This window comes from Pleurodeles waltl, chromosome 4_2 (genome assembly GCF_031143425.1).
Source record: "Pleurodeles waltl isolate 20211129_DDA chromosome 4_2, aPleWal1.hap1.20221129, whole genome shotgun sequence".
NCBI lineage: Eukaryota > Metazoa > Chordata > Amphibia > Caudata > Salamandridae > Pleurodeles > Pleurodeles waltl.
In genome coordinates, this window is record NC_090443.1 from 489,907,082 (window position 1) to 489,933,360 (window position 26,279).

The 26,279-nt window shown below is 46.2% G+C and overlaps 1 protein-coding gene across 2 annotated transcripts in view; it reads right to left on the reverse strand.

Moving 5' to 3' along the window:
• Nucleotides 1-26,279, reverse strand: part of ODAD3 (outer dynein arm docking complex subunit 3) — a 92,411-nt gene that overhangs the window by 11,721 nt on the left and 54,411 nt on the right. For both annotated transcript variants that reach the window (XM_069231880.1, XM_069231879.1), the window contains 5 exons: nt 26,064-26,207; nt 25,121-25,281; nt 9,915-10,071; nt 3,803-3,958; nt 3,498-3,582 (listed from right to left, as the gene is read on the reverse strand). In XM_069231880.1, the coding sequence (XP_069087981.1) occupies nt 3,498-3,582; nt 3,803-3,958; nt 9,915-10,071; nt 25,121-25,281; nt 26,064-26,207 (703 nt within the window). The remainder of the gene's footprint in view (nt 1-3,497; nt 3,583-3,802; nt 3,959-9,914; nt 10,072-25,120; nt 25,282-26,063; nt 26,208-26,279) is intronic.

Sequence of the window (26,279 nt, forward strand, 5' to 3'; positions counted from 1 at the left end):
GGGACAATGTAATTTTGCAAACTTGCTTTATAAGGACCAGGATTGAATATAGATGGGCAATTAGAACTACAACTGTGGCCAAAAACACAAGAATGCAGAGGGGAAGAGGTTGCTTAGGCAAACATAACAACAACTCAGTCAGTTAGCGAATTATGCTAATTATTAAAGTTGGAGGCCCACATGCAAAAATACATGGACAAACGTCAAGCAGCAGGACCCCTCCATGGGCAATGTGGGAATAACTGGCAGTGCTGCTGCTAATTAGGCTTACAGGAGCTTCAACTGAAGAAAATAAGTCTGGAGTCAAAGTATACAGCCAGGAAACTACATTCTGCCCCTCTTTTACTTTGAAGTCAGAGAAAGAAATGTAAACAGGTGCCCTCGGAAAACAGCATCTTACATTTGACCTCAGTCTTTTAATGCACAGCAAATATGACAAGATAGGTACAGGATTTATATGCCTGTTTATGGAGGAGCGAGTGAAAACAGAAGTGCTCATGTGAAGTACTCTTCAACAAAGAAAAAAGCTGTTCCTAAAACAGTTCCTAAACTGGGAACTGTGGATACATAGAAGTAATTGGTCCATGCTCTTGGGGAGAGCTAAACACAGGAAAAGGCATGACAAATGCATGCCATGGACTAATGGCGAGAAAGAAAATGAGACCGACAATGGAGCCAGAAAGTGGGAAGCCTATGGGCGGGCTTAAACCCGCATATTGAATAGAACATGTCTCTTCGAGAAAGTGCATGTGCTGTCTAGCTGAGACTTAAAAGGGGTAATACAGAACAATTAAAACATATTCCAGTGCACTATTTACACTACAAAGTAAAGTCCCCCATTCTGAGTCATAGTACCTCCACCAACTCCCACAATTCTCTAATTTAGCAGGTGTGGGAATAGACTGAGTAAAGCGTAATGTTTTTTCTGTGCACTTTTTCCACCTGCTTAGGTGTGGAAAAGGCCTAGATTTCGCTAATCGCATGTGGCAATCAATTCAGCAATTTCAGGTCATGCATGTTATTTCCCCATTCCAGGCCTAGAAGCATGTGATGGCTGATAAATGAGGTGGAGATACCGTATAAAATAGGTAACTCCAAGTATGGTATCTACCTCTCCATTTAAGACCAATCTTGAAATGGAGCAATAAGTCCTTAAACAATACCATGTCCACAACAATCAACGACCGTGGTCTTTTCCAGGACAAATATTCACACTGACAAGCAGCAAAGTACACTGCAAGGCGCATATGTGCATTATGTCCCAGAAGAGGAGGACAGCTGTTTTTTGCTCTAAGTTAGGGAACACAGGACTGTCTCAGAAATGATTTAATAACAACAAACAGTAAGAAGTTATGTATCTGAAAAACTACAATAGGCATCAAAGGTGCGGAGCTTTATTGAACTAAGCTAGAGGGAATGTTGATTAGCCAAAACATGAATGTATTTCTTGGACGGCCCTGTATGGTGGTGGGCCTGAAAAGATCAGGTTTCTGGCACTGTATCAGAGGTAGAAGTGACATTTCCCTTATTTACATACATACATTTGCAGTATCTAGACTCTTGAAGCAGATCACTAAAGCACTTGTAAACCCATCTATTTGTGAGGTTTGAATTCTTTCCACACCAGTCAATGGGATGGTATTGCATTACTTCACACTATAAGGACATAGGCGCCCTTACTATGACCCTGGCGGATGGCAGTATTTTGGAGAAGAGTACTACCAACAGGCTGGCGGTACTCTTCCCAAAATATGACATAGGCGGTTTGGCTCAAGCCAGACTGCCAATGTACCACTCCGTCTGGCAGGGCGGTAACAGCTGCCGGGCTGGAGACTTTAGTCTCCAGCCAGGCGGCCGTCACTGTCCAACCCGGGGGATTATGACCCCAGCTACCGCCATGCTTTTCGTGGCTCCCTTACTGCCACGAAAACCATCGCGGTAGGCACTATCAGTGACAGGGAATCCCTTCCCTGTCACTAATAGGGGTCTACCCCACCCCTTTCTCCAGAGTCCTACCCCACCCTCCCCTTCCACTCCAGAACCCCCCAACATACACGCACATTCACGCACCATCATACACATGCATACACACACTCATACCCACATTCACCCACGCATGTATATATCCATTCACACACACATCCACACACACTTACATACATAAACGCACCCACGCATTCAGACAACAAAACATACACGCACACTCACAACCATGCAGGCACACACGTATTCCACACACATTCCACATGCCACACACCCGCATGCACGCACACACATACCCCCACATCCACACACACAACACCCCCCTCCCCTGTCGGAGCACCTGACTTATCTTTTGTGAGGGGGCCCTGCAGCAGGAGAAGGGACGGGGCGCTGCTGCCAGCAGCAGTGTCCCCCAGCAGAATACTGCCAGGCCATATCATGTGTCATGATACGGTCTGCGGTGGTCTATTGGCGTGGCTGCCGGCAGCAGCGCCACCTTAGCGCCGTCATGACCACAGCCAGAATTCTGCCGTCCTTCTCACAGAATACCGGCTACGGTCATAATACAGTGGATGGTAGGTAGCCGAGGCGATGGTGTTTTGGCGGCCGTAGCACTCATCAACTTAGAGGGCTTTGATCTCTAGAGGAAGCTTGATAGCAAGATGTGTCTTGATGTTGAACAGGACACCTGTGAAATTCTCAACATCGACTACCTCACAGTCAAAGGGAATGACACAAGTACCAAAATTGGTTTGGTCGTGTAAGACACATTCACCCCAGGACTAAAGAAATTAATTCATGCTCCTTCAACCTGAAGGAAGAATCAGAATATGAATAAATTACCAACCTCTCTCAGCTAAGCCCTACACTTTTCAAGAGTGTAATAGTAACAGAGGCAGCTGACACAAACATGACGCTCATTCTTTCATGAATTCTATCCCCAAAAACAGGTGGCATTGTTTTCTGAATAATCACAGGTGGAGTTACGTTACAGACTGACCAAACAAGGATAAAATAAGACTCTTCCCTTCATAAAATATTGAAAACTCAAGCCACCATCCTAACATGTTAAGTGACACTTAAAACAATCTGTAAAAACAGAGTTTCCAGCCAAATGTAGCCTCTAAGTTCAGTTACTGTGTTCCTGACTCACCAGAGCCTAGTAGGACACGGCCATTTCTGGAATTCTTTAACATGGCAGTGTTCACTTCAGTACTGGGCCTTTGATAGAAGCACCTGGTCCAAATTTATTCTTCTTCTTTAAAATGCTGTTTGAACTTAAAATAGAAAATACTGCCCACTAGAAGCATGTTTTCTTCATTTAAATGATTTGGTTTGGGGTTCCTAAACATGTGCAGAGATATTCTAGTGTATATGAATATCAGAATGAACCCCATAATGATGAAGCACACATCAAAGCGACCAGTACTTGCGAGTTGCTTTATCACATCTTGTCTGTGAGCATTGCAGCACTTGCTTCCTTTCTCTTGCCTGTTGACTTCTGTCATACTTACCTTCAAATATGTCCTGCTTTGAAGTCATGGGTAGCTTAACCCTGATATTGTAGTCAGGGAGCTTTCCTTCAATACTAGCGTGGAACTGCAAAACAACAAAGAATTACATCAGCAAAGGATCAGATGGCAGCTGGAGGTGCAGGAATTATTATTAAAAACATGCAGGGCATTCTATCTTCTAACCTCAATCACACAATCCTACCCCTCAGTCACCCTCTCACTCCTCTTTGTCTACCTCTTACTACCTCCCGCCAGGGCACATTGCAAGTGGGCATTGGCTTGCACTTCGTCCCCCGGGCACTCACATCTTCCTCCTCCATCTCCTTAAGCAATGCCTGAAGGTCCTGGTCTTCCAGCTCCTCCAAAAGCTTCATTAGCTTCTCTTCTGTGGCTGAGAGGAGGTCCAGCACATATTCTTCAGAGTCCACCGAAGGTGCCAGTGCTGGTGCTCGGCTCTTGGTCTATAGGAGAAATGTAAATCATGAATTACAACATGTTTAGGATCTCTGTAGTGACAGATCACTCTGGCATGGGGTTCTTGGAGAAGTGTCACCTGGCTGTTGGGACCTCCTGAGGCTGGGCTTCTAAAGAGTGTCACTGGGGTGATGGATCTCCCATTTGTAAGTTTCTTGAGGTATAAACTTGGGGAATTGATGGCTATCCTACAGTTGTTTCTAAGGAACATCTATCTCCTAGCTTGATAAACAACCAGTAATTTTGGTTTCTGAAGCATACTGATGTGGTGATCTTAATGGGCTTACTCTTAAGGTGCATCTCTTTCTGATAGCACTCTCGAGCATTGTGATTCTGTGGAGTATCTCTGGTGTGGTCGATCCCTGAGGTTGGGTTTCTACAGGGTATCCCTGAGGTAAAAGATCTTCCCCAGTTTTGGTTTCTGAAAAGTATCTCTGGATGAATGATGATGGATCTTGAGGGGTACATTTCTAATGTGACGGAGCTCACTGATGCTTGCCATCAGACAAATTTCTTTGAGCTGCCAATGGGTCCTTTGTTGGGGACTCTGACAAGTGTCTCTGGGTGCCCCCTGAATGGAGCTCCACGAAATTATCTCTAAGTGACAAATCACCTCGGGGTTGGGTTTCTGAGGGCTATTTATGTTAAGGGTTGCCTTTCATTAGAGCATCCTTGAGCGGCTAGATATCTAGTGTCTGAGTTCAGTGGTTTACCACTAAGTGATAGATGGTCTCTGTGTCCATGTAATGCCAGCATGGTGGCTTAGTGAGCTTGTTCATGGAGATACATATGGTGATCTGAAAGTCATAGGAATTAATTCCAGCAAGAAGGACTCAGACTTCTGTTTTTTCGAGGTAGATAAATTGCATAGCATAAATTGGGAATTAGCAACATTTTATTTATAACATTTGAAAATATATGACGTGTGGTATTCATCATTGTTTAGAAAGTAAATTATTATTACTCGTGTTGGGTTTTGAGAGTTATCTTTGGTTTTGATAAATCTCCATGGAAGGTTGGTATAGTAGGAGTATCTCTAGGTGATGGTACTCCTTTAGGTGGAATTTATGCGAATTATCTCTGGGGTGGGCATAGATGCAAAGGGCTGTACTTTACCAGAGTATCATTGAGTTATTGGAGCTTTATGGCTTGATTTTAATGACTAACTCATCGATCGATCAGCTTATTTGTGGGGTTCTGAGAAGTACCTGACTAGTAGGCTGCTCAATGAGATAATTTCGGCAGAGACCATGTTAAGCTTTGTGGATAAGGAACATAGGCGGTCATTCTGACCCTGGCGGTCAAAGACCGCCAGGGCGGAGGACCGCGGGAGCACCGCCGACAGGCCGGCGGTGCTCCAATGGGGATTCCGACCGCGGCGGTAAAGCCGCGGTCGGACCGGCACCACTGGCGGGCTCCCGCCAGTGTACCGCCGCCCCATTGAATCCTCCACGGCGGCGCAGCTTGCTGCACCGCCGCGGGGATTCCGACCCCCCCTACCGCCATCCAGATCCCGGCGGTCCGACCGCCGGGATCCGGATGGCGGTAGGGGGGGGTCGCGGGGCCCCTGGGGGCCCCTGCAGTGCCCATGCCACTGGCATGGGCATTGCAGGGGCCCCCGTAAGAGGGCCCCTACATGTATTTCACTGTCTGCTGCGCAGACAGTGAAATACGCGACGGGTGCAACTGCACCCGTCGCACAGCTTCCACTCCGCCGGCTCGATTCCGAGCCGGCTTCATCGTGGAAGCCTCTTTCCCGCTGGGCTGGCGGGCGGTCTGAAGGCGACCGCCCGCCAGCCCAGCGGGAAAGTCAGAATTACCGCCGCGGTCTTTCGACCGCGGAACGGTAACCTGACGGCGGGACTTTGGCGGGCGGCCTCTGCCGCCCGCCAAGGTCAGAATGACCGCCATAGTTTTGAATTGACTCAATCTTTTATCTGATGCCAATGGAAGGACTTTAGCAACAGCAAGATGTGGTCTTGAGTCAGGCCGAATATCAGCCATGCCACATGATTCTAAACTCTTTGTAGTTTATGTAGAGAAATTTAGAAAATTCCTGTGTAGATGTCATTGCAGTAGTAGATGACCTCTGTGAGGACTAGTTACGTTTTCTGTGACAGATGGTGGAGAGGCAAGATTTTTCTGAAAAGACGTAGGTGGTGGAAGGTCATAGTAACAACAGAAATTGTATGGGGTAGGGAAGCAGACGCCCAAATTCAAGAAATGTTCTATTCCCCATTCAAGCATAGGCAGTTTTTCTGCCTCCAGAGCTGGACCTGATATAAGTTAAGGGTCCCACTGAGAAGATCTCTGGAAGTGTCATCAAGCATGAGCTAAATCTGTATGTCATCTACATATAGTTTGTAACTGAAGTTATGGGATTTTGATGTGTGTTTAGCTTTCCAGAGGAGAAAGGGCCCTGTCTGACTAGGTGGGCTTCTTCTAGGTGAAAGAAAGTGAACCTTGTTAATGGTGTGTCACCAGTGCCTGTTGACAATCTTTCAAAGAGTATGTTGTGATCAATGATCTAAAGAAAGGTTAGTAGAATTAGATCACATAGGTTGCATTGGTTGAAAGTGATATGTAGCTTTTCAATGAGGTTTACATTTCTCCTTGAGATTCGAAACCTGATAAATTCATGTAGAAGGTCATTTAATAGTTTTATGTGTATCAGGGCTATCGCTCAGTGGCACATTTTCTCCTTTTGTTTCTGAAATGTCTCTGCGGTGACAGATCACCCTCGGTATGGAATATATCCCGTGAAGTGGATTTCCTTGCTCAGGTTTCTGATGAGTATCTCTAGACTGTTGCTAGATATCTGAAGATGATCTTCTGAGGACTGTCTGTGGTAGCGGATCTCCATAGGCTAAGGTTTCTGTTAAATAACTCTGGTTAAGGGTCACACTAGGATTGGATTCCTGATAAGAATCTGGAGTGGCGATGGATAAGCTAGGTCTGGATTTGCAAAAGTGTCTCCTGGCTTATAGAATGCTCTACATTTGATAGGCAAAGTTCAAATTCAATCAATCAATCATGGATTTGTAGAGCGCGGCTAATCACCCATAGGGTCTCAAGGCGTTGTATCTGGGTGTGCTACTCAGTTGAAGAGCCAGATCTTGAAGTCCTTCCTGAACTGCTTCACTGATGAGGTCTGCCGGAGCTTGAGAAGTAGTGCGTTCCATGTCCGGGGTCCCAGGTAGCATAAGGATCTTCCTCCTGCTGTGCTTTTCTGGATCTTGGAGACGCCTGCAAGCGTGAGCTGGGAGGAATGGAGACGTATGTTGGGTATGTAGAAGGTGGGGCGGTGGTTGAGGTATGCTGGTCCTAGGGTGTGCAGTGCACTTGTTGACTGGGAGCCAGTGTAGGTCTCTGAGGAGGGAGGAGATACGGCTGTGTCGGGGGATGTCCAGGATGAGTCTGGCTGCTGCATTCTGGACTCTTTGTATTCTTGATTCTTGACATAGAGCGCATTGCCGTCGTCTAGCTTTCTGGTAATGAGTGCATGAGTGACTGTCTTCCTCGTGTCGGGGGGAATCCATTTGAAAATCTTCCACAGGAGTCAGAGGGTGTGGCAACATGACGAAGAGATGGCATTGACTTGGCAGGTCATTGATAGAGAGAAGTCCAGGATGATGCCCAGGTTGCACACATGGTCAGTGGCGGTGGGGGCATTACCCAGAGCGATTGGCTACCAGAAGTAGTTCCAGGCAGATGGGGTGGAGCCGATCACGAGGCTCTCTGTCTTGTCCGATTTGGCCTCCATCCAGGCAGCGACTGCACTCATCCCGTTGTGGAAATTCCTCTAGGCTTGAGCAGAGTCCTTGGACAGGGAGAGGATCAGTTGGGTGTCATCTGCAAAAGAGACTATGTTTAGCTCCTGTTGTTTGGTGATCATGGCAAGCGGGACCATGTAGATGTTGAAAAGCGTCGGGCTGAGTGAAGGTCCTTGGGGCACTCCGTAGCAACTGTCTTTAGGTTCTGCCATGAATGGCGATATTCTGACCTGTGTTCTTCTGGTGAGGAAGGACCTGATCCAGTCACAGGCTTTGTCTCGGATGTAGGCATCATGCAGTCTGTTGCAGAGGGTGGAGTGGGAGGCGGTGTCAAATGCGGCTGAGAGGTTGAGAGGTCAAGGAGGATGAGTGTGGCCATGCCTCTGCGGTCCAGTATGATGCGTATGTCATCGGTGGCTGCTAAGAGTGCGGTTTCGGTGCTGTGGTTGCTTTTGAGTCCGGGCTGGGATGGGTCTAGGTTACAGTGTGTCTCGAGGAATTCGGTGAGTTGCTGGTTGACGGCTTTCTCTGTTACCTTGGCTGGGAAAGGGAGCAGAGAGATGGGCCTGTAGTTCTTCAGCTTCCTATAGTCGGTAGTGGGTTTCTTGAGTAGTGGGCTGATTTCGGTGTGTTTCCAGTCTGAGAGGAATGTGGCGGTCTTGAAGGATCGGTTGATGGTTTGGCAGAGCTCCGGGGCTATGGTGGCACTGGCCAGGTTGAGGATGTGATGATGTGATGAGGGCATGGATCTGAGGTTGCTCCCGAGTGCATGGAGTTCATCAGTCTTTGGGTGTCCTTTATGGTGATGTGGATCCAGAACTTCAGTATCTGGTGAGGTGCTAGGTCCAAAGTGGTGACCGGTGCTGGCGGGATTTGGTTCCTGAAGCCATCGTAGATGTCCTATGTCTTATGGTGAAAGAAGGTGGCAAGGTTGTTGCAGAGGTCTTGGGAGGGTGGAATGGAAAAGGTGTCTGTCCCGGGGTTCGCAAACTCTTTGACGAGGGCAAAGAGCTCTTTGCTTTTGTGAGGGCTGCTGTTGAGGCATGCTTGAAAGGTGGCTTTTTTGGCAGCTTTGATGTTCTGGATTTGCTGAACCTCCATTTACATTCCAGTAGTCTGCAGGAGCACTTGGATTCCTGTGGGTCAGTCGTAAATCACTTGGGTGTTTGCTTTGTCGATTGCCTGCTGTTTTCCTTAGGGCGGCTATGTTGCTGACACAGTTTGAGAGCCACCGGTGTAGGTTGCTTGCGGATTCATTTGCGTCTTCTGCGTCAGGTGGGAGGGAGTGGTTGAGAGGGTTGGTGATCTGGGCTTCCGAGAAATTGCCCCTGCACCTGTCAGGGGAACGGGAGTGTAGCGGCGTGCAGTGTTCTTTGTTTAGGTAAAGTGGATGCACTTGTGGTCGGTCCAGTAGTTTTCAGAGGTGTGGGAGATGGTGATGTTGTTCCCTGCAGAAAAAAAGGTTTGAGAATGTGTCCGGCTCTGTGGGTGGGGATGTTGACGAGTTGTTTGAGGCAGAGAGTTGTGATGTTGTCCAGGAGGTTTGAGGTGTTGGGATCATCATGGGTATCAAGGTGGACGTTTGCATCTCAGGAGTGATGAACATGTCTATAGTTTAGTTTCTGAAGAGTATTTAATGAGTGACTGATCTCATGTAGGGGGCATGGGGATGTGAAAAGTATGATTGGGTGATGCATCTTATGATGCTGGGTTTTTGAAGAGTATCCCTTGAGCGATGGATCTTGAGGGGTTGTGTTTCTGGGGAGTATCTCTGAGATGCATATCATGGGGCTAGGTTTTGGAGGAGTTTGTCTGGGTTACGGATCATTTAGGGTTGGGTGTCTGTAGAGTATTTTTCTATGATGCAAGTCCTAAGGTTTGGATTCAGATCATCATCTCTGTGATGATTTCTGAAACAAAGGTTGCTTTTTTGATGAATAACCTGGGAGTGATGGCTCCTTCTAAGGTTGTGTTTCAGAGGTGTCTCTCTATGTCATGATTTCTACAAGGCTTTTATCTGTTTAGCACCTCTGCACATCTTTATTGTATGTGACATTTGATGAGGGGTATCTCTTGTGTCATGGCTTCTACAAGGCGTTTGTATGTGGAGCCCCTGTATGGTGCCACATCTACACCTTAGACATTTGGGCAAAGCCTTTGGATCACATACTATTTTGACATGCTGCAGTTTGTTGGCCAGGTGCTCCACTCCAGCCTTGGTCGATGATAAGACGATGGTCATTCTCTCCAGCTTTTCCTTCGTCTTATCCCTTCGAGCTTCCTCCTCTTTAAGATGACTTTCCAACTCCTCCAGGATCTGCTGCCCACTGAGAAGAGACAGAAACAGACAATAATAAGTCAGGCTTACCAGTGCATTTACAGTTTAACTGTTTTCATTGATTTTATAACATAAGCATACCTCTGCCTACAAGCCATAGGCCAGTGAGGTTCTATGTAGGGTGCTCATAACTTGTTATCATATAAAGGGAAAAGCAAGAACAGAGATTCACCCTATAAAAACATAACCCTCTGCCCCGGGTTCCTATGCATAACCTTGGGATGGAGTTGCCATATATAAGTCAATTGTCGTGTGATAGAAAAGGGAAAGGGAGCATACAAGAACAAATTCAGAATCTCCTGCTGGTGATCCACAGTAGAAGTACTAGCCTAGGGGAGTATCTGCCTCCAACTCGGTGCCTTCTGTGCTCTCAGTTGAATTCCCATATTAAAGAATAAATATTGATCCAGTCACGATCACCACTCCTGTAGGCTGTTGAGATAACTGGTGTCCAAAGCCCCAGCATCCTGTTTGCTGTCATTACCAGCATCAAGCACTGGGCACCAAGGGCATTGGAGGCAAGAGGTTTGGTATCATGGAGGTCCATGTCTCATTCACCATCGTCATTAAGATATGTGCAACATCATCATATACAGGTAGGCATCAGTTATGATGTCAAACAGCACAGCACATTGAAAGTCGAAGTTGACACACGCAAGAGATTTTCCGTTGGCTGCGTATGCTAACTTGTCTCCACAGCCAGGTCCGCAGGTGATTCCTGTGACCACTCCATTAGCTGTACATAAAGTAGTTTAGCAAGCAGTTCTTCAGACGTTGCCTTTTCCACCCACTAAGCCAGTTCCTCTATTACTGCAGCTTTCCCACAGAGATTCACACTATAAAACATAAACCTCCGCCCTGGGTTCCTATGCATAACCTTGGGATGGAGTTGCCATATATAAGTCAATTGTCGTGAGTTGTTCATTCTTAGGGTAACAATTATGAAATAACTAGCAATAAATGTAAACAGGTTCCCCGGGGATAAATTGCAGTATGCAGAAATAGTGGGTGCAGGCCCGTGAGTGGAATTCTCAGGACAATATTGCGCTGAATGGAGCCCAGCCCGCTTCATACATCTTATGTTTATTCTCTATGAATAGTAAGATCTTTATAATGGCCAGAGTGCCCCACATTTTGTTCAAACAGTCTGCAAGCATAGGGAACAAATGTTTCCCCTGTTGAGTCAAAATAGCTTGTATAGCTGTAATGAGTGCTATTGGGAGCTGTTTGCCTTTTAAGGACCTATGTGTCCAACCATCCACCCGCAGATGGGAGGCCCAATGAAATCATCTGTGCTATAGCTTATAAAAAAAAATCAGGGCACTCTAGTGCAGTAAACTGGGTGAAGTGCATTGTAGAAATCTGCAAAGCAACTGAAAGCAAAAATACTTGCTTGGGCAAACTGCCTTTGCATCCCAGATGTCACCCCTGAGCTATATGGAACTGAACCACAAGCAGCCTAAGGTTTCTATAGCTGGGTGCCAGATCACCCTCACCCTAACTGGTCAACTGGAGATTGCGCTGAAAATGACGTCTGTCAGATTTTTAGCATTTTTCCACCTGACACAGTAATTCCCCCAGTATGCCTTGTGGAGGAACATATACTTGCCAAGGCTAGACCCCCTAGTTTGTTCCTAAGTGCGGTCGTACTGGACATGTATGGATTTTCTATGGGTTCAGGGTGCCTATGGGCGATAAACCAGACAGTGCGTTTTGGATACTTGGAAAGCAGCTGCAAGCAAAATGCCAGTTATCACTGCTGAGCAGTAAGCATCCTAAGTTTTTACTGATGGGTGTCATACCACCCTTGTCCTAATGGAATGGTATTTGTCAGATTTTCAACATTTGTTTCCCAAAAACATGATAGTTTCCTTTAGTAGTGCTATCACAGGGAATTTTCCTCTCCAAGGTATAACACAAATCTATGTTCTCCTAGGTCTTCTGAGTGTGGGTTATCTGACATGCGTGGATTTTCCATGGGTTTAGGCAGGGACCCGCACACTAGATGCTACAGAATGTTTTTGATGGTGGGGATTCCATAGGGAATGTTTGCAATTTTTGGTTGCAGGGTTGGCCAGCACCCCAGAAATTTAGTAATCCTAGACTTTTCTGAAAACTGGAGACACAGAGGAATCCACAGTGATGTGACTTTCATGGCTCCCAACATGGTTTTATTACTCAGAATGCTTTCAGGCAAATGACATTTATCTTACCATCCAATATTCTCACACTTCTCTCCATAGAAATGGTACCCCACATGGGTGAGTAGGCCTACTGCACAGAACAAGAATAGCTCAAAATGTGACCATGTGACAATTACATTGACATTATATTGACTTTACATGGTCACATATTTGTCCTGTAACTATCACGACAGACCCACAAAGACATGTGAGGTAATGTTTTTCATGATTTAAGTGTGGGAACATTGGGTTGTGTTGCTGTTCCCCACACATTCCAACACATGTGTCACAGACATGTGAGGAAATTCATTTTTGACCAATGTTTGACCTTTACAGGGAATTCTGGTAAGAAAACATGGTGGCATCCTTGCACAGGACTCCTTAAGGTGTCTAATGTCCAGAAATGTCTGGGTTTGGTAGGTTTGCCTAGGTGCTAGATCAGCCTATACCCAGATGTGTGTTTGTCTCTCCCACAGTAAGCAGCCAGGCACTGTTTGGATTTTGTCTGAGGCTAACAACAATCCCAATAGAGCTGACTCCTTGTTGGGGAGCACAAATGTGTGCTTCTGCCTGCATATGTCAAGAATGACACTCAAGGATAGAAAAGGGAAAGGGAGCATACAAGAACAAATTCAGAATCTCCTGCTGGTGATCCACAGTAGAAGTACTAGCCTAGGGGAGTATCTGCCTCCAACTCGGTGCCTTCTGTGCTCTCAGTTGAATTCCCATATTAAAGAATAAATATTGATCCAGTCACGATCACCACTCCTGTAGGCTGTTGAGATAACTGGTGTCCAAAGCCCCAGCATCCTGTTTGCTGTCATTACCAGCATCAAGCACTGGGCACCAAGGGCATTGGAGGCAAGAGGTTTGGTATCATGGAGGTCCATGTCTCATTCACCATCGTCATTAAGATATGTGCAACATCATCATATACAGGTAGGCATCAGTTATGATGTCAAACAGCACAGCACATTGAAAGTCGAAGTTGACACACGCAAAACATTTTCCGTTGGCTGCGTATGCAAACTTGTCTCCACAGCCAGGTCCGCAGGTGATTCCTGTGACCACTCCATTAGCTGTACATAAAGTAGTTTAGCGAGCAGTTCTTCAGACGTTGCCTTTTCCACCCACTAAGCCAGTTCCTCTATTACTGCAGCTTTCCCACAGAGATTCACACTATAAAACATAAACCTCCGCCCTGGGTTCCTATGCATAACCTTGGGATGGAGTTGCCATATATAAGTCAATTGTCGTGAGTTGTTCATTCTTAGGGTAACAATTATGAAATGACTAGCAATAAATGTAAACAGGTTCCTCTGGAATAAATTGCAGTATGCAAAAATAGTGAGGGCAGGCCCGTGAATGGAATTCTCAGGACAATATTGCGATGAATGGAGCCCAGCCCGCTTCATACACCTTATGTTTATTCTATATTAATAGTAAGATCTTTATAATGGCTAGAGTGCCCCACATCTTGTTCAAACAGTCTGCAAGCATAGGGAACAACGTTTTCCTCTGTTGAGTCAAAATAGCTTGTATAGCTGTAATGAGTGCTATTGCGAGCTGTTTGCCTTTTAAGGACCTATGTGTCCAACCATCCGCCTGCAGATGGGAGGCCCAATGAAATCATCTGTGCTACAGCTTATAAAAAATAAATCAGGGCACTCTAGTGCAGTAAACTGGGTGAAGATCATTGTAGAAATTTGCAAAGCAACTGAAAGCAAACATACTTGCTTGGGCAAACTGTCTTTGCATCCCAGATGTCATCCCTGAGCTATATGGAACTGAACCACAAGCAGCCTAAGGTTTCTATAGCTGGGTGCCAGATCACCCTCACCCTAACTGGTCAACTGGAGATTGCGCTGAAAATGACGTCTGTCAGATTTTTAGCATTTTTCCACCAGACATGAGTGGCTATATGTAAGAGGGATCAAATCCTAACACCAAAAAGGCACCAATTTCACTCAAGGTGCTCAAATTTCTCCAAAAGAACGCAACACAGGCCAAAAATGCCAGATAGAAAGAGGTCACACACTCCTCATATGGACATAGACAGAAGTGACACTAGCAATGTCTTGGATATGAAAACTGTCTTTAGTAATACCTCATCTGTAAAATCTCCTATCGCGATTATGCTTTATAAAGTTCTGGCAAGTAGAGTCACAATGCTTAGCATTCCTTATTAGACTCTGAAAACGATCTCATCTTTAATATTGGAGACATTGCAGCACAGGACACCTTTGTGACCATTATTGCTACTGGTTACATGGTTACTGGTCCTTGTACTTTAAATATTTTTGGCTCCATTTCCAGAGAAGGGCCTTGCATATTTGTGGCTGATGTGCCACACGATTCAGGGCTTGATTAGGGTTTGACGGACAAAGTAGTGCCCATCGACATAGTGAAGGATATTATCTCTGCCATGCCACCAGTACTCTGTCCACCAAACTTAGATGCAACCACTGGCTAATGGGTCACAGTGGTTCCTTTCAATGTTTCAATGCACTTTTAATCTACTATAAGTATGGTGGATGGCCACCGTTGGTTTTGACAGCCTTCTACCAAATCTTTAAAACTTTTTTCAGAAACAAACTCTCAAAGCAGGAATTTGTTTCTGAAAAAAAAAAAACGAATTACCTCAAATCTCTTCCCAGTGTGTGTGGGTACTTAATGTTTTTTTCCTGCAAGGCTTCCTGACGCTTACCTTCAGGATTTTCCTGGTGATGACGGACAAAAAGAAAAAGACATTACACCGTCCACCCTAAATACAGGGGCAATGTAAGGTCCTTCCTCTGACCGCCCCTGGGGCCGTCAGAGAAAGTATTCCATTGAAAGCGCCAACGGGGGCTCCTTGGTCAGAATACTTAAGGTCTGTCCGTCTCTAAATGAGGGGGCAGACTGAGGGTATGGTGAGCATGGTGCTCTGTTGCATCTGCGAATGAGTACCCTGCCACCAAACTCTAAATTGAGCCCTTAGTTTTAGGTGTTGTGGTCAAGAAAAGATACCCAGGCATGACTTCAGTTTCTGTTCTCCCAGAAATAGAGAGATGGAGAATGGATTCTTGGTGTTCGAAATTGTACCTTTCTGCTGGGTCACCCAATATTTATTTTGCCTTTTTTGCTGAGCCTTATTTTTGCTTGCTATTGAACTCTCTACACTTTACCCCCTTCTAACCAGGGATAAATTGCTTAAGCTCCTCTTTCAAAATTGGTATACATCTGATTGGCATATTTAACTTACCTATACATCCCTAGTATATGGTACCGAGGTATACTAAGGGCTTGTAAGTTAAATGTCAAAAGTGAACTGCAGCACCAAATTGTGCCATCGACTACAGTGACAATGTAAACAGGACTGTAGACCTGCCATCGGTATCCTGGCTATGCAGGTTTTAACTGCACATTTGACCTTCAAAATAACTCCCTTTGATAGGCCTAAACTTTCTTTTACATTTTTTATAAGTCAAAACTAAAAAGGCCTTGCTGCCCATTAGGCAGGTTGCATGGTATTTAAAGGAGGAAATTGTTCATGTTAAACATGTCCTTAGAGTGACTAGGCCCTCAAAGCTATTTGCATTGTAGCAGGGTTGGCTGTTCTAGGAAAGTACTAGGATGCAATATTAAATACTAATACTGTATCCCGGGAATGTGACTAGTTAGAAAAGTAACTAAATAACCATTTTTAATAGTTAGTAAAAATCAAATTTAATGATGACATCCGATTTTTTTCTAAATATTACAGAAACTTAAATTTTAGAAATTTACCATTCCATTTTGCTCTCCCAAGTAAGTATTAGCATTTAAATAGGCGTGGATGAGGTGTGAACTAGCTCGTAGAAGCAAATAAGAGGCTGAGCTGGATGGGCAGAGATGACACATCCAATCTTGACAGAATATGCTGGGGGCAGAGGAGTCCTTTTTAACATTAAAATGTCAAGTCCTGCTTGAATGTCATATCCTGCTTGACAGGACTGCTGGGGTATTTCATATGACACTTGGGTACACTTTAAAAAGGGCTCCCTGTCACACCCACATGTTAGCTAACACTAGGGCATGGTCCTTGTTTTCTATCCCCAGCCAGTCAGGCCGCAATCACATTGGGCCTCTTTTTGACACTACAGTGTTACAGCCTGTTTAACAGGTCTGCTGGGTTTACATATAACATTTTCGGTGCACTTCAAAGGGCGAAAGCTGGAGGCCAAAACAACTCATACATATCCCATGTCTGGTTGCTAACAACTTAGCTTTGTTCTACAAGATGTCTGACTCTAAGGTTGTTGTAGGCACAGGGACTGCCCAAAACAGGCTTTTGGTGTCAGATGTGGGAGGTCATTAGGATTACCATAGTACACTCCTGCGCATATCACCAGAGTCCACATTTAGTATGGCCAAAGATTTTGGCAATCTTGAAAATTCCCAAAGTCGGTAGGGTTTGCCCTGGGATCCTTTACCCTATTGACTACGGCATCCACAGCGGTCGTTCCCACCCACTAGCTTATGCCAAGCATAAATGCGTCCTTTCCAGGCACGCACTTCAGAATACTTCTGCATCTTCTTTCTGAGAAAAGCCTAGAAGATTGGTTCTTCTCTCCCTCTTGGGCCCAAGACAAAGAAGTGGACACTAAGGTTCATAAGATTGACCTCATGTTAAAGTTACAGGGACACAACAGGCTACAAGAGGCCTTTTCCTGCTACTGCCCGGCTGACCAGTGACAACTGGACCTGGACTGGACCCTCCTATTGGCCTCTGCCTGCCACGCTGTAGCCTGAGTCCCTAAGTACCTCCCATTAGGTACTGGGGGGTCCAAAGAAGTGTACTCCTTGGGTGGATTGGGACATAAAGGACCAATGTCAGAAGGTAAAATCTTTGACCAGGACAAACCTGATTAGTGCATCCGACCCGCGCTTCATGGTGGTCCGTGTCAAATTGCACCTAGGTCCTCGTCTACTGCGACTTTTGACTATCATTAGCTTTTTGTGCTTCTTGGGGTCATTTCTACTTAAAAAATTAAAAAATGATATCTCTGGATCCCATATTGAATTTATGAATTCATTTTCGGATTTTTAATGTTTTGCATTTTTACTTTATTACTGTTTTATTACTCAATGAATTAATACCTTACACATTACCACTGCACCTGCCTGCTCAGTGCCATAGCTACCAGAGGTTGGTTGAGCTCACGTTTATTTAATGACTTTAATGGTTCACCTTCACTAGGACTGTAATTATTAATGGAGTTTGGCTCTTGCCACTCCTTAGGTAATAACCCAATTTCTTACAGTTGGTAAAAGACTTAGGGCCTCATTACCAGTGTAGCGGTCCGTGGACCCCCACACACTGATTGGCGATCGGACCGCAGCACACTGGGTAGTCCGACCGCCCAATTACAACCCTAGCGGGCAGACCTGCATGGAAAGGCTGGCACTGAGGGTGTGCTGGAGGCCACAGGGGGGCCCCTGCACTGCCCATGCCCCCCTGCCCAGCACCATCGGAATGCGCACTGTCTGCAATTCTGAGGGTTCTGGTTAGCTTCCTCTGTGCTACGAGATAGCACTCGGCCCCATTAAAAGAGCCCAGTGATATCTCGTAGCATTGTTCCTGCGGTCTGACCGGTGGGAACACTCTATTGCACTGATCCCGCAGGTCAGGCCAGCAGGAACATTGTAGTAGGGCAGGTGGGACGCCATCGCCATGGCTATGATGTAATCCCCATGAGTTTGACGGTCCCGGGTGGGACCACGAAACTCGTAATTAGGCCAATAATGTAGATATACACCTATCTTTAAAGTAGCTAGCAGAACAGCTTTATTGGGTACACCTAATAGCTTACTGTGTGATGCAATGCACTGTTTTAGAGATTTCCTACTTAAGGAGGGCAGGCACAACGTTATGGGAGAAGCAGATGAAGGCAAGTTTTGCAGCAAGTGATAAGTGCTGCAGTCCATCTTGCCAACCTTTCGGTTTATGGTTACTAGCACGGGCTGTGTGTGAGAAGGTCACATTGGCTCGTACAGACTTGAAGCTAACACACAGAAAAACGTTTTGAGACTCCATGTTAGACCTGACAGCCCTACAGGGGCCTGTCCCCAAACTTTTGCCTTTATCCTTTTATTTTTCTGAAATTCATTTTTGTTTGCCTTAGGACTACCCAGTGCTAAAGTACCTGTGCTCCCTCCCTAAAACATGGTAAAACTGGTTTACACCTGACTGGTATAATTAATTTACTTATAAGTCCCCAGTAACGTGGTATACCATTTACCCAGGGCCTGTAAATTAAATGCTATTACCGGGCCTGCAGCACTCATTGTGCCACCCACTGAAGTAGCCCTGTAAACATGCCCCAGGCCTGCCATTGCAGCCTTCTACCAGTTTTAAACTGCTAATTTGACTTGGCAATATGACCTCCTTACCAAGTCTAAAACTGCCTTTTTATTACATGATGCCACGCCTAAGGCAGGCCCTAAACAGCCCTTAAAGCAGGCTATATTGTCACTAAAAAGTTAGACATGTACATTCAAGTTTTACATGTTCTTGTAGCGAAAAACTCGCAAATTTGTATTTCACTACTGTAAGGACTTCCTCTCCCATAGAATAACACTGAGTTCCCTTGTTACATTAATAAGTGCTAACTTTTGGTTGGGAGGGGGTGGAAAAGTCATGTTTGACATCTCAAGAATTGTAATTAAAAATTCTGTAATGTTTGATTTTAAGTCACAATTCTGAAAAGGCTACAATTAGAAAGTTGACATTTTCTTGTCCTAATCATTAGGAGCCTGTGGCCTGTTCCTAGGTCACATGACTAGATGTGAGTGATATTCCTCCCAGACTGCCATACAATCGAGGGATTAGGAGTGCCTGGATGGGCCACCTCCGGCAGGATGGTGGGGGAATGAGCTGGGCACAGCCCAACTTACATATCAATAGGCTGGCCCCAGCTCACAAACAAAGAACTTCACACTCGTCTTTTGTGCCTGTAGTCATACTGGAACGAGGGCAGTGAGACAGGAAGTTTCAGACACTTCCATGGGGAAAGCCTCCAGAAGTTTCTCCTACTTCAAAAAAGCCGCTGGGGATAAAAAGGCGACCATCAGACCCATTCTTCAGATCACTCCAGGACCTGTGGAAGGGTCAGAAGAAGGACAGCTCTGCTGCTTTGGTTGTACAAAAGGGTTGCATTGCTACCCTGCTGTTCTGCAGCCCTGCTCCCTGAATAAGAAGGGCTGGAACTGCACCCTGAATCCAGGAGCACCACAGTGACTCCAAGAGCTAGTTTACTGGCCTCTTGATCAGAGCCTCAAGGACAAAAAAGGCTCCGACCATCTTGAATCCTGCATCTGGATTCTTCCTTCTGTGAATCCTGACCCCTCAAGTGGTGCCTCCCCAGTCCTGGACGCTTGGAAGTGTGATTAAAGGTGATCAGCAAGCCCAGCTATGGTCCCCAGCAGGACTGACGCAGCTCAACACAACCCAAAGTAGGACCTCACATCATGGACCTCACAGTTCCCCATTGGAACTGATGCAGTGCGTAGCAACTCAACGCTGACCTCGTCTTACAGTTCCTCAGTGCAGCAACGCGCCGAAACCTGATGCAGGACACCGCATCACACCTTGGCACCACTGGTGTGTGGCGCAATGCCTTACATCCAGGATATAGGGTACAAGTCTCAGCAAGCTTAACCTGGTCCCTGTGTCCAGCACACACTCCATCGTGGTGGGCCTGAACTTGACTTTGTCCTGATCCAGCACAACCAGATAATCACAGTTAATGATTTGGGCTTTTAAGCACTATTTTTACCTAAACCTATAAAACTGCATATCTCAGGTTCTACTACTTGGAGTTTTGTTGTTTTGGTTGTCAAACAATTTATAAAAATGTACTTAGTTTTTCTAAATTGATGTGGGATTATTCTAGTGTTGCATTTTCACTTAATCACTATTTGTGTGCTGCGTACATATTTTACACATTGCCTCTAAGTTAAACCTGCCTGCTTTTGTGCCAAGCTACCAGAGGGTTTAGCACAGGTTAAATTAGTGACTTTAGTGGTTTACCCTCATGGGGATTGCGGCTATTGCCTGAGAAGGGCTTACATCCCCCCTCAACCTTCAAACCAATTTTTCACACCCCTTTTCCAGATAATCTCTATTATGAGCTCACACTGATGATGAGATGCACAAAATGAAAGAAGAAGCAGACATCTTAAAAACAGTAGGCCTTAATACCTGGAGACCCTGTTATTGTCATTCACTGATTCAGAAAGCAGATGCTACCAGAACAATCCCCACATCAACATTAAGGGGGTCATTATGACCCTGGCGGACGGCATTAGTTAGTAGGCTGGAGGTACATTTCTCCATATTAAGACATTGGTGGTTTGGCTAAAGCCAAACCGCCAATGTACCACACCGACCGCCACGGCGGTAATGACCACCGGGCTGCAGACACCTGTCCGCCTGTGGGATTATGACCCCGCCTACCGCCATGGTTTTCGTGGCAACCTTACTACCATGAAAACCACGGCAGTAGGCACTATCAGTGACAGGGAATTCCTTCCCTGTCACTGATAGGGGTCCAGCCCCCATCCCCCTCCCCAGATCACCGCCCCATCTTCCCTCCTCCCCAGACCCCCCAATACATACACGCACCTTCATGCACACACTAACACATGCTACACACACACATACCCACATTCATCCACGGATGTATACATCCATTCACACACACATCTACACACACTGACAGACATACAAACACACATGCATTCACACAACACAACATACATGCACTCACACATCCATACATGCACAAACATACAACACGCATCACACACCCGCATACACGCACGCACACACATATACCCCCACACACACACAACACCCCCCACCTTCCTCCCCTGTCGGAGCACTCGACTTGCCTGATGTCAGGGGGTCCTCCAGCAGGAGACGGGGCACAGCTGGTCATGATATGGTCTGCGGCGGTCTACTGGTATGGCGCTGCTGCTGGCAGCAGCGCTACCTTACCACCATCCGCCGGCATGACCACAGCCGGATTTCTGCCATCCTTCTGGTGGAAATCCGGCTGTGGTCATAATAGGGCGGATGGCTGGTAGCTACGGCAACAGTCTTTTGGCGGGCGTCGCTGCAACGGTAGGCGTTTTTTTTTACCGCCGGAGTTGTAATGTGCCCCTAAGTCTTCTAAATCATCACCAGCAACAAAACAAGGAAGACCAGCAAAATTCACAACTTCACCAAAGACAATCCTCGAGAGGGAGCGGTCACCAGCAGTTGTCTACCTGTCGTGGGCGTGGGCTGGAGGGTAGTGGAAACAGTTTAGCAATCACTGACTTTTCCCTTTCTCCCACTCTCCGTTTGGGAAAGCATATCTACAGACCTGTAATACTGGCATAATGTTATAAGTGACAACTGGATGCCCTTTATTGTGAGAGATGGTTATACTCTGTGCCTCAAATCTTCTTCATCAGTGCTTCCAGTACTCTATAACCATTCCCGACTAGACCCTTCACACCAATTACCCAATAGAGTTCCAACTCGGTTCCATTGTTGATCACTAGAGAAGTGCTGATGCAGACAGCCAACAAGACTACAAAGTATTACCTCTACAAGCAGGGAGGTACAGGTTTAGACCTCTCTTGAAAGATGCTTAATCAATATGCCACTGGAAGTTGGCAAGAGACGTCAGTGTAACAGCAGTAAATCTGCCATGAATTCAAACCCAACAAGCAGACACTCTTAGCTGGTGTATCTCAAAGGTCCCAAATGAGAGCTTAAGTGACATACAGAAACAAACATTTGAATGTTGGAGTTGTGCACAACTGGAAAATGCCAATATGGTTAATCCATTTTTCATGTAGCAAGGTCATTGCACATTTGCTTTAGATCAGTTGCTCAAAAGCATTTCTAGGTGCTTCTCCTGTGGTCATGCCTCTGTTGAATGTGATCCTCAAACTGAAGCAAGACAAAACAATAGAAACTGTGATAGTGATTGCCCACAATGGCCAAGATAGTGGTGGTTCATCACTATGGCCCTCATTCTGACCCTGGCGGTCGGCGGAGAGACGGCGGTCGGACCGCGAACAGACCGGCGGTATTAAAAATGGCATTCTGACCGCGGCGGTCCCCGCCGCGACCGACCGCCACTTCTCCACTCCGACCGCCACGGCGGTCATGACCGCGGGGCTGGAGTTTGCGCACTCCGGCCCGGCGGTCGTCCCAAGACCGCCAAGGGTATTATGACCCTGCCTACCGCCGCGGTTTCTTGCGGGCGGGAACCGCCGTGCGAACCATGGCGGTAAGCACTATCGGGGCCAGGGAATTCCTTCCCTGGCACTGATAGGGGTCTCCCCCACCCCCCACTACCCACCCGAGTCCTCCCCCCACACCCTCCACCCCCCTGCCACCCCCCAGAGGTGGTACGAACCCCCTCCCCACCCCCACCCCGACATGCACATACATGCACCCCGACATGCACACACCCCCAACATGCACATATACACACCCCCTACACACACATACACAACGGGGACACATACCCGCACACATACATGCAGACATGCGCACCTGCCGAACAGCACACATTACCCATAGACACAGCAGCACCCCCCGCCCGCATACACGCACTCACACACCCCCTCTACACACTCACACGCACACCCCCATGCACGCCCACATCACACAACACCCCCCCCACCCCCTCCCCTCACGGACGGTCAACTTACCTTGTGCGTTGGTCCTCCGGGAGGCGACGGGAGCCATGGGGAGGTGACCGCCAACAGAAGACCGCCAACAGAAGACCGCCACACAGAAATGTGGGTCGTAATTCTGTGGGCGGTGTTCTGCTGGCGTGGCGGTGGAGGTTGACCAGTCTCCACTTTCCCGCCGACCGCCAGTGTGGCTGCTGGCGGTTTTCCGGCGGAACGCTCCCAGCGGTCAGAATGCGCACAGCGGCATACCGCCGCGGTCGGCGGTCTTCACCGCGGCGGTAACTCGGCGGTCTTGCGAAAAGACCGCCAAGGTCAGAATGAGGGCCTATGTCTCACATATCAGAGGAACTACACTAGTATTAGTATTCCCTCTTTACTTCATGAATATTCTGAAGGAGTCGCAGAGGCGGTCTATGAGATTGCCCTAAGCTTAAGTGGAAATGATTCTTCCTTTGGTGCATTAAGATATGAGTCAATCCAAAATCATGTCAGAAAAACTGATATTTCCATCATAGGAATTTTACTGAGTTCATGAACAACCTACCATCCTCTTCTGCTCAAACTGAGAGCTTGAAGATTAACTGAATTCCAAGTGCCTGGGCTGACCCTTGAGTAATAGCTTGATAAGCCACAAACCTTAGAGGTGCACTGTAGGGTTTCTTGGTTTACTCAGCTTCGAGGTTGTTTATTTCTCTCCAGTCATTTCTCTTTAATTTTCCTTATTTACAAAAAGCAAAGGTTAAGAATGTTAACTATTTCAACCTTTCGCTACACTTTTAAGGTTTGCTTAACAGAGTTTCTTTTTACAGTTTTTAAAGCACTTCATTGAAGGGGAAAAATAAAAATACATGCCAGTTTTTTAGGGTAGGTATTGAAATCCCACACAGAAGTGGAGATATTCAATGTTGATGAATTCAGCAAGGATTCCTATAATGAAGAAACACGATTAAACCCAATTAAGCTTTCTTCTCCAATTCTCCTATTTTTACATCTTAACTCTCCTATTTTTACATCTTGGACTCCATGGACACAGTGTTACTTCTAATCAAGACTTGCTAATTAAACATAATAGTCTGTTTGTTACAATATTGGAATTGCTGTGTATGTCAATTGCTCCTCTCCTCTCTGAAGGGAAGATGAGCTCCTTCTGCCTGGACCAGGAGACATAAACAAGGCAGATCATTACCCTGTTGATAAATTGTTAATTTCTCCTCTGGATTTGAAGAGGGCAATATAATGTCTGGGTAAGACCAAACGCCTACAATCTATTTGCAGCCTGTTAGGATGTAGCATAAAGAGGATGCTCAGCTAACTCAGAAGAAGAAAGCAAACATTAACATGTCCTAAGAACAATGAACAACTGTGAGACATTCATGCTGTCAGGTTTCAAAACAGAGAGTGCACTGAAGGCACTCCTTTGGCCTAGGAAAGCATGTTCGTAGTTTGGTAGAGGAGAGTGGAAATGTCTGTAACTCTCTGAGAAAGAACCTTTATCAGAGTAAATATCAATACAACCCAAAATGCAACAAACGTTGTAATAATGATGCTGATGAGATGATCCAGGTGGCACCCCAGCAGAAAGACTTACTTTCTGAGGTCAAAAAAGTGGAAGCAGTAAAGACAAAAAAGTGAAACCTAGGAGAAAGAGGGATGCAGGATGCCTTGCATGTGTGCAAATGGCAGCAGCAAATGAACAAGGTTGAGCTTCCTTAAATAAGCTGCAACAGAGGTATATGATGTTCAGGCAGGCGTTTCAAGAGACCCTTTCAATATTAATACCATGCTTTTCATTTGGAAATCCACATTACAGCCTTACATTGAAGCAGAAGACAGATGCCTGTATCCCAAGGCGGTTGAGCAAACCAACAGGACAGCAAGTTTCCCTACTAAGAGATGGGTGACTTGACTGCTGAGTCTCCTTCGCTTCATGAGAATGGAAACCATAACTCATCTGGGAGGTATTAAGCATAAATGTTTTTTATCTTCAAGATGTATATCTTGGAAAAACATTCTCACACAAGCATGGGGTGCAACTATCAGTAAGGTGCAGGACTAGCGTGCAAGGTAACACTGCAAGTGGGGTTGGGACTGTGAGAGAGGGGTAGAATTTTGAGTGGGTGCACAAAGGTTTACCTGGATAGTTTGGCCTCTCCGGAGTATTTCATCTGTTGGAACTCTGACTCCAGATGCTCCTTCTCCTCCTTCAGCCTCACCAAGTTCTTCTCGTTTTCCAATTTCATCTCCTCAAGCTGCTGGTGGATATCAACCTGAGCAATGAACCTCTCCACAACCTCCTGAACCAACCGAGAGGAAGGGATATTATTATAAACTGCATTGGCAAAGGATAGTTCAAGCTTCATTTACACAGTAGAGGAACCACATGGACAGCAGAAGTGGAAGATTTTCTATTTCACAGACAAGGGACAATGGTGCAAACTTCTTACGTGGTGCAGACACACACACACTTACTCACACAGACACACACTAGCAGAGTAACAGCAGCGCAAGTCTCTCTCTCTCTCTCTGTTACACACACACACACACACACACACATACACACATACACAACCACACGTAGCTACAGCACAGGCAAGAGCAGAAGGCAATAGGAAAGGTGTCCTCACGGAAAACAGATACAGCAAAGGCAGCAGCACCACAAGTTTAAATCACATGAAAAATAGGCACAGTACTTGCAGTAGCAGTGCAAGCTTCATTACAGACAAAACAGGTAAAGACAACAGCAGTGCAAATCTTCCTCGCTCACAGAACATGTACAACATGACCTACAGCAATGCAAGCTACACACACACACCAAGCTAGCCACATATTCCAAATGTAGTACATGCAGCAACAGCGCAATCTTCCGTCAGATGCAGAAGGGATACAGTATGGGCTGCGGCAATGGAAGCTTCCATTCGTATGCAAACATGAGTGAGGCTATACACAATACACTTTTTTCTTCACACCCTCAAGAGGATGTGCATGGGCAAAAAACATTCTTGATTACATGTATGACAGTACAACAGGAGCAACAGCAGTGCAAGTTTTCTTTACACACACTCGCACATATACTTACCTGGGTATCCGTCACCCCAGTGGCCTCCTTGATGCGTTGGAAGGCCTCCTCAAAGGTGCTTATGATTTTCTCCTCTTGCATACCATTGGTGTTGCGCTGAGTGTCTGTGGCTGAATCCTCTGGCTGCATGGCCACTCTCTGCGCCTGAACCCAGAAGTCAGAGTGAGATAAGAGAAAATCCACTGATGGGTAATAGCCCTCAAGCCCCCACCACTA